Source organism: Quercus robur, chromosome 4 (assembly GCF_932294415.1).
Source record: "Quercus robur chromosome 4, dhQueRobu3.1, whole genome shotgun sequence".
Lineage (NCBI taxonomy): Eukaryota > Viridiplantae > Streptophyta > Magnoliopsida > Fagales > Fagaceae > Quercus > Quercus robur.
This window is the reverse complement of record NC_065537.1, coordinates 73,414,796-73,428,020: the sequence shown is the minus strand read 5'-3', so window position 1 is coordinate 73,428,020 and position 13,225 is coordinate 73,414,796. Positions and strand designations below refer to the sequence as shown.

Sequence of the window (13,225 nt, the reverse complement as noted above, 5' to 3'; positions counted from 1 at the left end):
TAATTGACATTCATAAATTTCATTAGACTAACATAGTTTTTGACAAATCATTTCATTAATGCTTTAACCAAAAATACTTAGTGTTTGGCTGATTTGAATTATTAAACATATTAATTTATGGGTGCCGGTGATGAGTGCCTTGACGTCACATTTGAAGGATTAATAATTGCTCAGTTATGAGTTTTAATTCACATGTTTTAAAGAAAAAAAATATATTTGTTAATAATTCATTGGCTTACAAGCACAATTTCATTAGGGTTGTGAGCTTTTTGAGACATATGTGTGCTAGTTGACTTTATTTTTTGAAATAATATATATAAATATGATTTAATAAAATATTAAATGCACATTAACCACTACCTTTAAGGCATTTGTTAACAGAAGTCCTAACTTATTAAATATGGTTTACAAGTTTATTATTTTTCATTTATTAAATCTAAATACATTAGTGTTCAAACAATGCTTTGAGATTGTAAGGTTCTATGACATTGAGAGCTCCACTCCAAATTAGCTCTGATAATTGTTGGTAGGCCTTCTCAGTAGGATGACCAGCGTCAAAGAACACATAGTCACTAGTTTTCCTACATATTTCATACTCAGAACCGATTGATCTCTTTCCTCCGCAACTTGGGAGTCCCCTATATGGACCACTTCCACAGCATGCAATCTTCCCTTCCATAAAACCTTTACCAACATAATTAAAAATAATAATAATAATAAAATAAATAAATAAATAAATAAGATGCTATTAGTCTATGAAAAAATAAAATGTGAAGTGCAATAATAATAAAACACATCTTGTACTATAAAAATGGAAGTGCATACCATATTTTGAAGGATTATCAATTCTTTCACTAAGAAAAGTGTATAAATCGGCTATTGAATATTTAAATCCTTTCAGCTCACTCTGTAGCTTCGGAAGGACTTTAGAAAGTGCTTTATTATGTAGTTTTACAAGTTCTGTAATTTCCTCCATGCATACATCGGTGTTTCCTGGTTTTAGTGCTTTTGCAAACGGGATACAACCCAAAGGTGGCAAGCCTAGGAACGCATATTTTCTTCCTCCTTTTTTATATATTTCCTAACAAATCAAAGTATAATTATGACCAACTTAAAAACATAAACAAGAATGATCTAACAAAAATTTGTTCTAAATATTGTATAAGTACTAATTTTAATTACCTTGATCACTGTTGTCAAGTTGCCAATTACCATATTGACGTATTCTTCTCGAGAGTAGGATTGAAGCACACTAGAGTTTGAGGTAAAGGGGAAAAGGTAATCATTGTTCCCAATGCTAATTAAGTAAACAGCTTTAAATAGGAGTTCCTTGACTTCTTTTTCACCTAGTTTTTGCCTCAATTGAGTCTCCATGTTCTTGAAATACTTAAGTTGAGTGTTTAGGTCTATCACCTGATAAGGAGGGCAAAAGAACAAAAGGGAAGCAGTCAACTGTGAGAACAATTTAGACACACTTATGTCATAAGAACATAATCTTCGTTTCAAATTATGATGGAATATAGAAAAAGAGTGCTTATATTTCATTCGTAGAGTGTCCAATCATAAACAAAAGCATATGAAGCAAATGCAAGGATTTTAAATTTGCGTAACTCATCAACATTACCTATTACAAGAAACCCTTGGCAATCCTAGGTTCGATATCTTGATTCATATTAAGGATACTAAAGCTTTATCCAAGTCAAGGCCCAAGTCTCTTGTCAATGTTCATTGTATCTAAGAATGCAAGCAAAATAATCCTACAAATAAAGTAATCATGATCCTACTTTGAGCACAAGTAAAGAAATCCTAATCCTATTTGTATTGCTGAAGATGTAATCATAGGGTTTAGCCTACTATAAAATACTCTTTAATAAGTTCATTATAATACATAGAGCCTAATAGTAAAGATATAACCATCAAGAGTTTTCCATTATGGATGTAGGCCTCTTACACCGAAACATGCTCATTCATTGCGTTCTCTCTCTTTTTCTTTCTTTCTTTGCATTCTTTCTTTTCTCATGTACTTTTTCATTATGTCATTATTATGTTTCAACTATTCTATCATAGTATCAAATGTCTTTTTTTTTTTTTTTTTTCAATAATTCCAATCAATAGGATTGCTGTTATGGAAGAGCTCTATCAGGCTATGCGCACAAACTTTGACCCTAATTGCGCTCCACTTTTTAGAATCCTAATTAACATTTTAAGGAGCATATATAGTCAGATAGACAGCATACCAATCCTGGACGAGTTTCATCAAGAGCACCAGATCCTGCTGATGCGAAGTTAGCCCCATCAATGTACCGATTATAACCAGGATGTAGATATGGAGGAATTAGCGGCAAGTTTGCATACTCAGCTGCAATAAAGCTTCAAAAATTAATTGAGTAAACAATCCAAGTCCATTAGAAAACAATAGATAACCATTATCTTACCAATGAAATCTGGAATTAGACGGCCATCAGAAGGTCTCCCAGTGGAATACTTAAAGAATGTCTCCCCATAAGGCCAGAAATTTGCCTGGAGATCAGTAGTGGTATTGATATAGTTGTTGTTTCCAGCATCAAGTATTGAATCCCCGAAAATGAATAAGGCAACATGTTCCTTTGGCAGGCAGATGTTACCAAGGCATTGGGTTGGGATGATAATGCATACATACAAAACCAAGATATAGAAATGGAACTTTAAACTCATCATGCCAAATCTTGTTCACTTCGTATTAACTTATCATGACTTGCAATCTTGATCTATATATAGGGTGCATAACTTGTGATTTAGGCTAGGAAAAAAGAGACCTGTGTTGGAATATTCTTCATAAACTGGCTGTGTGAGCTAATCACATGCGTCCAAGATTTGAATAAACATTATATATGAACACATTACTCTAACGTCGTCCAGGTACATGTACTAGATTTTGAATTTAATGGCTACGAATGCAATAATTCTTTGTTGTCTGCGCGAATGGAGAGCGCAGTTTGAACTTTCAGAATAGTTGGGCAATACGACGCTAACCTTTTCAAATGTATTAATACTGTGTTGCTTTTACCTACCACTTTCCCAACCCACGTCTCTTTAGTTCTCATTATTGTTTTTTTTTTTTTTTTTTAAGAACTTGTAATTTTTTTTTTTATATATGGTTAAACTTATAATTGAGTCTACAAACTTGTTTGTAGCTTAAAATTACAACTTTACTTATTATATCTTTTTATTGGATGCAAATACTGACAAATTCACAATTGAATTACATTTTCTTGTTATATTTTCCATACTTGCAAAATTTCTAAAAGATCAAAGATTATTAACTATATCATCAATCAATTGTTTAAATTGCAAGTTATTGTATATTATGCATAAAAAATAAGTTTTTAGATCATATTTTAAATAACATCCGATTGGTACAAAATTTGACATGTGCGTTAAAAGCGTAAAACATATGTAATCTAACAGTTAAATTTTCAAAATATATAGTATTATTAATTTTTTTAAAGATAATTGTACCCAAATTTTTTTTTTTTTAATACAAAATGGGCTGTGGCATATTGAAATACGAATGAAATTCGCATTTGTAAGAATTTATATGTAAATAATATATACTATTAACATATAGATATGATTTTCTCACTGACAATGTTGTGCTCTCAACATAGGAGGAAATATTATTACACTTTCACGTATGGTATGCTCCTTTCTCCTTATTTCAATTGTGTTAACTGATATATTGTCTTGAAAAATAAGTTCTTTTGTTAACTCTGGGGTTCTATTGCATCATCAAGTTTTACTCTTGATCTGTGGAAGCATTATGAGCTTGAGCATAATCTAAATTTGATACTTTTGGATTCGAACATCTTGCATACATTATGAAGTGCTCCACACAAATGGTACCCTCAAAAGAAAAGGATAATATAATCCGTTGCCCACTGCTAGTGGAAGTAATATATTTGCCAATTCTTAGAATTTTTGTTTTTTTAGAAAGAAGCATCCAGTAATAATGTCAATTTTTCAGGCACTGTTGCCATCAGCATGTTTCATCTAGAAATGGCAAGGTTAGCTGTAAGTCCTTCATAGATAGTCCGAGGCAATGACTGTTTTTGGAAGTGAAATTGGGGAAATTTATTTTGACCGTATATTTGTTGAATGTGCTTATACAGCAAGTACCTGGAAAGTTCTGCTGAAAAGATGCTTAATTCAACAAAGATATAAGAAGGATGAGGAAATAGCTTGGGCAGTAAAGTGCATGAGGGGCATGCGCATGCAGCGCATGTCTTCATCTGCATTAGTCCAGACTCCAGAGCCTTCAATAGGTTGTGGTGAGAAAATGGAGCCACTAATTAGATATATCTGGGGGAGGGGATTACAAAAATACCCTCATTCAATTTATAATGCCATAACCTTTTTTTTTTTTTAATTAAATGGCCTGTGGCGTTACATTGCCTAAGCAATATGTTGCCAACCAAATCTAGAATCTGAAAAATTGGAGCTATGTGAAACGAATCTCTCCTTTGCTTATCATTGTGCCAATGCACACATGGAGGTCCAAACTTGATATGAAGTAAATAGAACAAGCGGGCAGGACAGACATGTTTGGAATTTTTTATTGCAGAATGTCAAAGTTGTTTGGAAGAAACCAACCTAGATCTTAAAACCAAGCCTATAATTACTGTATTCATCAATAGGACGATATCAAGTAATTTTTAGGTACAAATTGTTGGAAGCCTCAGCATGTTGCACATATCGTGCTTGGAAATCTGAAGAACAATTAAGATATAAATGTCATTCATGATTGGAGGTCCAGATTTTATACACAAAACACAAATCAATTGAACAACACTATCAACCACTGAACACCCTCTGGTTTGAAAACATGTACTGGTAATTGCAGGTGGTGACATGACAGCCTCAAGAATGACAATCTTTCATGGAACGAGCACCTGAGCTATCTTGGGACAGTTTTCCCCTCTTTGCCTCTGGCTCCACTATCTCGGCATAGGACAATTTAGAATCCTTGTTAGCAAGAACGGAGTTGGACAGCCCCTTCTGGGGAGGACTGCAAGGTCAACGAGATCATTGATTTGCTGAGCCTTTTGAGCACTCTGGAGTGTGGAAGAGAAGAAAGAACCAAAATTCTGGAGAGGACTTATATCTTGCTTTCCACCATCAATTCCCAAAGCTCATAGAGAGGCAGCTTGTTAATCTGATGATGTAAACTCGATTTAAACAGGTGCTCATGGAATACAAAAAATGTCCTTGCCATTGTGATAGAATAGCAAATATGTTTTCATAACAGTATGCATGATGATTGTTTGGTCATATCAACCAAGGTCATGATCATGAATGAAAATAACATAGACAAAACAAAATACTGCAAAAAAAAGGCACATAACTGGCAGTATCAAGCACCAAAAGATTCCAGAAAGGGTTAGAATGCTTCTGAAATCCGAAAATAATGACAAATCGGTCGTAATGAGATGAGCTTACCTCCTTTAATTGCATGATCCATCCAGCATGGATTTGTTGTGCTCCAAGACTTGCAAGCCCACATAGTTGCCATTAGAGACAACAAACGAGATAAATATTCGAAGCAGGGACTGCCAGCAGAAAAGACTCCATTAGTTGATTTCTTCATGATTACATATACCAACAGGGGATGTCTTCCACCCACATGTGATGTGTCTGTTACGTCTGGAATGTGACAAATAGATAATTAAACAGAGAAAGGCTTGCTTTAAATGAACGAACATTCGACACCAATTACTTCTAATGATTTCAATACCATTTTTTACTGTCCATGAGAACATTTTACTGCTTTTATTCCATTTCAAATTTGTAGAATAAGTAATGTCTGGTTTCCTCTTTTCAGAAAAGCAAAGGTAAAAGATAAGAATAGAAGCAGTGTAAAGCTTACCTGCATTGTACAATCAAAAGAGCATCTCTCACAAAGACTGAGAAGTGATTTTCAATCTCAAAAATTTGATAATTGTAGCTACAAGTCTGCACTAGGTTCCATCTGCCACTTGTTAAGTCCATTAAACAGGCAGCCATACTTCTCAATCGCACTTTATAGTCTAAATTGTTAAAAGAATCAATCTGTTAGAAATGAATACTTAAGCTTAAGGGGGGGAAAATGAAACTACCAGAGACTTGCCATTCCCTCAATCTTCCTTTGTCTTGTTGTAGCACCAGGAATTTGGACTCAAAATGAAGGTGCTGAATAATGCTGCAGATCCCTCCAGTTGGAATGTGGGCAGAGGATTCAAATAACCAAAAATCCTCAAGATAAGAAGTTTTTTTTAGTGACCTGGAAATGTATAAGAAATTTAGGAGTGTGACTGATGCAAGAGGAACAATAGGCACTGATATTGCACCAAATAAATGTCAGGCTTGTGTTTTAAACTGCTGACAAATTAAAGTGAATCCTAATCTGTATTCAGGTTCCTCTCTTGCAAATCATTTTACTTTCCTCTCCAAAAATTTAAATAAATAACATGGGGCACTATGGAATACTGACCAGCATCATTCATCCCAAAGATTCCCTTGTATAAAAGAATTAGCTGCTATTTGAAGGTATTGAAGCAGAAATAGCTTCAAATTGCCCCAATGTATTCCGTAGATTAAATAGCCTGTCATATTGTGCTCAAGTCAATTGCCAATATCACATAAAGCTACTCTAGACTTTGCTAGTCATCAAAAGAAGAATGCTGAAAAAACTTACCACTGAGATTAGTAATTTACTCAAAAGTCCAAACTTGAAATTGGTGTATGGATCTTGGATAATGAAGAAAGAGCACTCCAGAAAAAGTGAGAGCAAGGGACTCTTTGATAAAGAAAGAAGATGTTTTACAGATGCTTGAAACACTAGAAATTTCATAGTTTATACAATGCAAGAGGATCAGCGGCACTTGGTAGCACAAAATCAATGCTGGGTGCATGTGTGAGGCACTTTTCTGAAAGTGACACTGCAAAAGAATAGGAAAGGAAATGATTATATGCATTGAAATCCCACATAGAAAATAAACTAGTTTATAAAAGTTTATGTTACCACACCATTATTTGAAGCTTCTCTTTTCTTTTCTTTTTTATTGGTTTTATGAGCAAATATTCAAGCTTCTTGCAAACAATACAAGTTAATTTAAGAAATTTACCACATTCGTTTATATTCACGCTAACCAAATCAAACGTGCCATGAGAACCAATTTCTTTGAAAAGGAGTTTTTGATGATTTCAGGCAATGATTTTAACTCAAAATTGAGCAATAAGCAGATGGTATTAGTGCAAAACAAGCACTCACCTTTGCACGGAAGTGCTTGTCAACTCATAGCTTGTAGCTCATGTTATAACTTCATTTTCAATCTGTATGAAAGGGATGTGTGAAATTTTAGGCCAATCTTTCCCTTTATCTCTTTGACACCGTTGTTTTAGAAGAGGGCATTGTCTGAGAATTAGAGAAGAAAGAGAAGCAGGCAAGCACTCTTCTGTTAAGTACCAGAGGCCATAGCAACACCAAATCTCCAAGCGTTGAAGAGAGGTGAGGTGTTGAAATCCCTTAGAGTTGAGTCATTTCAGATTTGAAAACCATTGAATGGCAAATTCGGTAAGGGTGGGAGGCAGCAATGCCTCGTTCGGAAAGGACTCCACTTTTTCGTTTCCAATCCAAATTTTGAATTGTTTGAGGGAGTGAAGACCTTGCAAACCCCACTCCATGCGACGGGAAAAGAGTTTGTCACATTCAGTAATGTCAAGGGTAACTAAATTAAACTTTAACCCCATTTAAGCCTCACAACATTGTGCTTGGGATTTAATATTGACTGAGAGTTTAAATTGTTACTTTCTGAAATCTCATTGTTTAATTTTACTACTGAAACTATAAGATATAATTTGTTACTTTTTGAAATGGGCTTTTATTTGTCATACACCCTAATTATAGGGTTTAAAATGTAAACTTCCCAAAGGTTTGTTTGGGAGGGGAGGAGGACTCTACCTACAACCCCCAGAAGCCATCCATGAAAAGGGTGTACCTTACAAAGGTAGGAACAACCTCAACAAAATATGAATGTAGCGGGATTTGAACCCAAGCATTGAGCAAGTAGCTCAGTTGCAGGCCTATTCCATAAAAACAGAGGATCTCTGATTTACCACAAAGACAGGGAAATCACCAGAAACAACATCCATCTCAAACCAGAACAGATGGAACTGTCCAATTTATTCAATATCATTTTCTAATGTTCAGCAACCTAAAGTTTTTTTGTCAATTTGATGTAAAGTCAGCACTCAGCATAGCCTCCTTCAAAATGGGTACTCAGGGCACATCTCTTAGTTGTAAGCAGCAGCTTTATAAGCTCAATAATGCAACAGAGATTGGAAGATGATTTTATATATGTATAAGCATCTATTTTACTGCCTCCAGTAAACTCATTATAGAATACAATAAGGTACCATTCCATGATGGGTACACTACACGCGTGCTCCTTTAAGTTATACCAGCCACTTGATTCAATTGCTATATGTGTAAGTGCTAAATAGAACAGATTTACATACATCTTTTTCTTGCACTGACATTTTCAATTTCAAAAGTTACGCTTTAGCTTCACCAATGAAATATGTGTTAAACATACAATTACACACTTGAATGTAGGCACAACCATTAAAAAATGTAGAATATAAAATTTAAAACTTACCCAACAAATGTCCAAAAAGCTAAACTCAACTTGCTGTAGGAGATCTTCGTTGCACCACCAAATCATCAGCAGAGTAATAATCAGCAATCAGCTGATACACGTATGATGGATTGTGCCCCCCTCTGTGAAGGAAGTAAAGAGTAATTTACTTGTAACATTTACAGGATAAAGGAATTTGAAATATCAAGATCGGTATGAAAGTATTCAAAATTTTCAAAACCAGACTAAAAGCATACAAAAGTGAGCAAAAAGTTTGCATCCAGACAAGAACAAGTACAGGATAGCAACAATTCCATAATGGGGCACAGGAAAGGTTTTTTAAATGAGCTCCAGAATATATATAATTTTGGAACCCAGGTAAATCTTTTCTTTCTTGAAATTTACAAAAGATTTTGTTGAACTTACGTGTCAGTAATAAAAAGACTAACGGGCTTTGGTGGCACATAATCAAATGTTGGATTGACCACATGAAGAAGAGGGAAGCACTGCCAGTTCCAAAATCCATGCAATCTGAGAATTCTCCAAAATCTCAGCTCATTCAGTAAGACCTCAGGATTGTGTGGATACAGAGGGCACAACTGTAATGTAGATGAAACAGCACTTCATGAAGGTACAACAGCAATAATTGGAACCAAAAGAAAAAAAAAAAACCAATAATTTCAAAATATGAAATGAGATACAAAACTTAAACATTTCCACTTGCTAGTAATCAACATGCCAGGAACGAGAGCAAAACTTGCATTTCAGTATTCACTATTCATTAACTCCATCAAAATAAATTTTAGCTAAAGTAATTGCAAATTTGTGGCTATTTCCATTGCATTACATAAAAAATTCTTAGACCACTTAGATTTCAGTTATTGCTAATTTTGTTTATTCACAACCCGCAAAATCTGATCCCTGCTTTGACCCAGAAATGCAAAACAAAGTTGAACAGCTTAGAATACTCTCTATGGACGTCAGATATTCCAAATAAAATTGGTTACTTAAACTAATAGGCAACTAAAAATGAGTTGATTTGATTTATCCAAAAAAAAAAAAAAAAGGTGTTGATTTCAGAAGAATGTATCACTGATTACTTCACACCTTCAGGTTGATTAGCGAAGTGCATATTAACCCGAAAGAGGAAATTTGGGTTAATTTCAAATAGTCCTTGTTTTGGAATCATTCAGACTCCATGCAGCAAAGAATTTTAGTCATTCCATAGATTAAGGCTGCTGTAAAGCAAAGAATTTTAGTCACTTCAAAGCATAAAAACTAAGAAGAGAGCAAGAAATTTAGGAATGTACAAGAAGAGACTTGGTTTACTTATCAAAAGAAATTTAGGAATGTACCAGAAGGTACCAAATTACCTTGACTAGCAGCAAGTACAACAAAAGGGACAGCATGCCTTTGAGCTGCAACTGCAACCATATTCAACCCAACAGGTGCTATAACCCCACCATTGGCCATGACAGCATGTGCTCCAAGTATAACCTTTAGGAATTACAACAGTGAAGCCAAAAATCAGTCCAGGAAATGCTGATCCAATTGAGGAAAAATACAAATAGAAGGAAAAAAAAGCTTAAGGCCATCAATTTACCATGTTCACACGGGAAATCATGGCAAAAACTGCAGAATCAGTAATTAGTGTAGTTTGTAAACCTCTTGTGACCAAATCTTTTGCAAGAAGATGTCCCTGATACCTAATTTTAAAATAAATGGCATTAGAGAGAGGAAAATTACACCACCTAAAAAATAATATGCAGTTGCACAAACCTTGGAGCTCCCTCTGCTACAAACACCCGAAATGATCTCTTTTTCGGGGAGCCACTAATTAGAAATATCTTGGGGATGGGATTACAAAAATACCCTCACTCAATTTATAATGCCATAACCTTTTTTTTTTTTTTTTAATCCTAAGCAATATGTTGCCAACCAAATCTGGAATCTGAACATTGGAGCTATGTGGAACCAGTCTCTCCTTTGCTTATCATTGTACCAATGCACACATGGAGGTCCAAACTTGATATGAAGTAAACAGAACAAGCTGGCAGGACAGACATGTTTGGAATTTTTGATTGCAGAAGGTCAAAGTTGATTGGAAGAAACCACTCTAGATCTTAAAACCAAACCTATAATTACTGAATTCATCAATAGCATGATATCAAGTAATTTTTAGGTAGAAATTGTTGGAAGCCTCAACATGTTGCACATATTGTGCCTGAAAATCTGAAGAACAATTAAGATTTAAATATTATTCATGATTGGAGGTCCAGATTCTATACACAAAAACACAAATCAATTGAACAACACTATCAACCACTGAACACCCTCTGGTTTGAAATATGCACTGGTAATTGCAGGTGGTGACATGACAGCCTCAAGAATGACAATCTTTCATGGAACGAGCACCTGAGCGATCTTGGGACAGTTTTCCCCTCTTTGCCTCTGGCTCCACTATCTCGGCATAGTGTTAGAATCCTTGTTAGCAAGAACGGAGTTGGACAGCCCCTTCTGGTGAGGACTGCAAGGACAACGAGATCAGTGATTTGCTGAGCCTTTTGAGCACTCAGGAGTGTGGAAGAGAAGAAAGAACCAAAATTCTGGAGAGGACTTATTTCTTGCTCTCAACCATCAATTCCCAAAGCTCATAGAGAGGTTGCTTGTTAATCTGATTATTTAAACTCGATTTAAACAGGTGCTTATGGAATACAAAAAAAGTCCTTGCCATTGTGGTAGAATAGCAAATATGTTTTCATAACAGCATGCATGATGGTTGTTTGGTCGTATCAACCAAGGTCATGAACATGAATGAAAATAACATAAACAAAACAAATTACTGCAAAAAAAGGCACATAACTTGGCTGTATCAAGCACCAAAAGATTCCAGAAGTAGTTAGTAGAAGTGATGAAGAAATTTTTTAGTAACAAAGGATGTGTTCAAGAATGCTTCTGTAATCTGAAAATAATGACAAATCGGTCGTAATGAGATGAGCTTACCTCCTTTAATTGCATGATCCATCCAGTATGGATTTGTTGTGCTCCAAGACTTGCAAGCCCACATAGTTTCCATTAGAGACAACGAACGAGGTAAGAATTCCAAGCACGGACCGCCAGCAGAAAAGACTCCATTAGTTGATTTCTTCATGATTACATATACCAACAGGGGATGTCTTCCACCATCATATGATGTCTGTTACGTCTGGAATGTGCCATTTAGATAATTAAACAGAGAAAGGCTTGGTTTAAATGAACGAACATTCAACACCGATTACTTCTAATGATTTCAATACCATTTTTTACTGTCCATGAGAACATTTTACTATTTTTATTCCATTTCCAATTTGTAGAATATGTAATGTCTGGTTTCCTCTTTTCAGAAAAGCAAAGGTAAAAGATAAGAATCGAAGCAGTGTAAAGCTTACCTGCATTGTACAATCAAAAGAACATCTCTCACTAAGAGTGAGAAGTGATTTTCAATCTCAAAAATGTGATAATGGTAGCAACAAGTCTGCACTAGGTTCCATCTGCCGCTGTTAAGTATGGATTAAACAGGCAGCCATATTTCTCAATTGCACTTTATAGTCTAAATTGTTAAAAGAATCAATCTGTTAGAAATGAATACTTAAGCTTAAGGGGGAAAAGATGAAACTACCAGAGACTTGCCATTCCCTCGATCTTCCTTTGTCTTGTTGTACCGCCGGGAGTTTGGACACGAAATGAAGGTGCTGAATAATGCTGCAGTTCCCTCCAGTTGGAATGTGAGCAGAGGATTCAAATAACCAAAAATCCTCAAGATAAAAAGTTTTTTTAAGTGACCTGGAAATGTATAAGAAATTTAGGAGCGTGACTGATGCAAGAGGAACAATAGGCACTGATATTGCACCAAATAAATGTCAGGCTTATGTTTTAAACTGCTGACAAATTAAAGTGAATCCTAATCTGTATTCAGGTTCCTCCCTTGTAAATCATTTTACTTTCCTCTCAAAAAATTTAAATAAATAACATGGGGCACTATGGAATACTGACCAGCATCATTCATCCCAAAGATTCCCTTGCATAAAAGAATTAGCTGCTATTTGAAGATATTGAAGCAGAAATAGCTTCAAATTGCCCCAATGTATACCGTAGATTAAATAGCCTGTCATATTATGCTCAAGTCAATTGCCAATATCACATAAAGCTACTCTAGACTTTGTTAGTCACCAAAAGAAGAATGCTGGAAAAACTTACCACCGAGATTAGTAATATACTCAAAAGTCTTTGTCCATGACTTCAAAAGTCCAAACTTGAAATTGGTGTATGGATCTTGGATAATGAAGAAAGAGCACTCCAGAAAAAGTGAGAGCAAGGGACTCTTTGATAAAGAAAGAAGATGTTTTACAGCTGCTTGAAACATAAATAGAAATTTCATAGTCTATACAATGCAAGAGGATCAGCAGCACTTGGTAGCACAAAATCAATGCTGGGTGCATGTGTGAGGCACTTGTCTGAAAGTGACACTGTAAAAGAATAGGAAAGGAAATGATTATATGCATTGAAATCCCACATAGAAAATAAACTAGTTTATA

The 13,225-nt window shown here is 35.1% G+C and overlaps 3 protein-coding genes across 17 annotated transcripts in view; all 3 read right to left on the bottom strand.

Moving 5' to 3' along the window:
• The window catches only part of LOC126723645 (uncharacterized), a 58,658-nt gene that overhangs the window by 22,418 nt on the left and 23,015 nt on the right, over window positions 1-13,225 (bottom strand). Inside the window, exons 2-8 of one of the 15 annotated variants that reach the window (XR_007654402.1) lie at window positions 12,888-13,156; window positions 12,684-12,795; window positions 12,310-12,473; window positions 12,080-12,187; window positions 11,655-11,856; window positions 11,067-11,325; window positions 4,579-4,928 (exon numbers count right to left, since the gene is read on the bottom strand). The gene's annotated coding sequence lies outside the window, so the exon portion shown is untranslated. Of the gene's footprint in view, window positions 1-4,578; window positions 5,192-5,475; window positions 5,680-5,902; window positions 6,063-6,131; window positions 6,296-6,505; window positions 6,618-6,709; window positions 6,954-11,066; window positions 11,326-11,654; window positions 11,857-12,079; window positions 12,188-12,309; window positions 12,474-12,683; window positions 12,796-12,887; window positions 13,157-13,225 lie in introns of those variants that run through there. The other 14 variants (XR_007654403.1, XR_007654401.1, XR_007654398.1 and 11 more) reach the window with 14 other exon arrangements.
• LOC126723646 (GDSL esterase/lipase 1-like) lies at window positions 402-2,838 on the bottom strand. The gene is made up of 5 exons (XM_050427248.1): window positions 2,436-2,838; window positions 2,238-2,359; window positions 1,183-1,413; window positions 826-1,081; window positions 402-684 (listed from the first exon to the last, which is right to left on the bottom strand). The coding sequence occupies exons 1-5, from the start codon at window positions 2,695-2,697 to the stop codon at window positions 446-448; spliced, it is 1,110 nt and encodes a 369-aa protein (XP_050283205.1). The 5' UTR covers window positions 2,698-2,838; the 3' UTR covers window positions 402-445.
• On the bottom strand, window positions 9,126-11,802 carry LOC126722550 (uncharacterized). Its single transcript, XM_050425702.1, has 6 exons — window positions 11,655-11,802; window positions 10,431-10,524; window positions 10,255-10,357; window positions 10,025-10,148; window positions 9,759-9,889; window positions 9,126-9,250 (listed from the first exon to the last, which is right to left on the bottom strand). The coding sequence occupies exons 1-5, from the start codon at window positions 11,800-11,802 to the stop codon at window positions 9,837-9,839; spliced, it is 522 nt and encodes a 173-aa protein (XP_050281659.1). The 3' UTR covers window positions 9,126-9,250; window positions 9,759-9,836.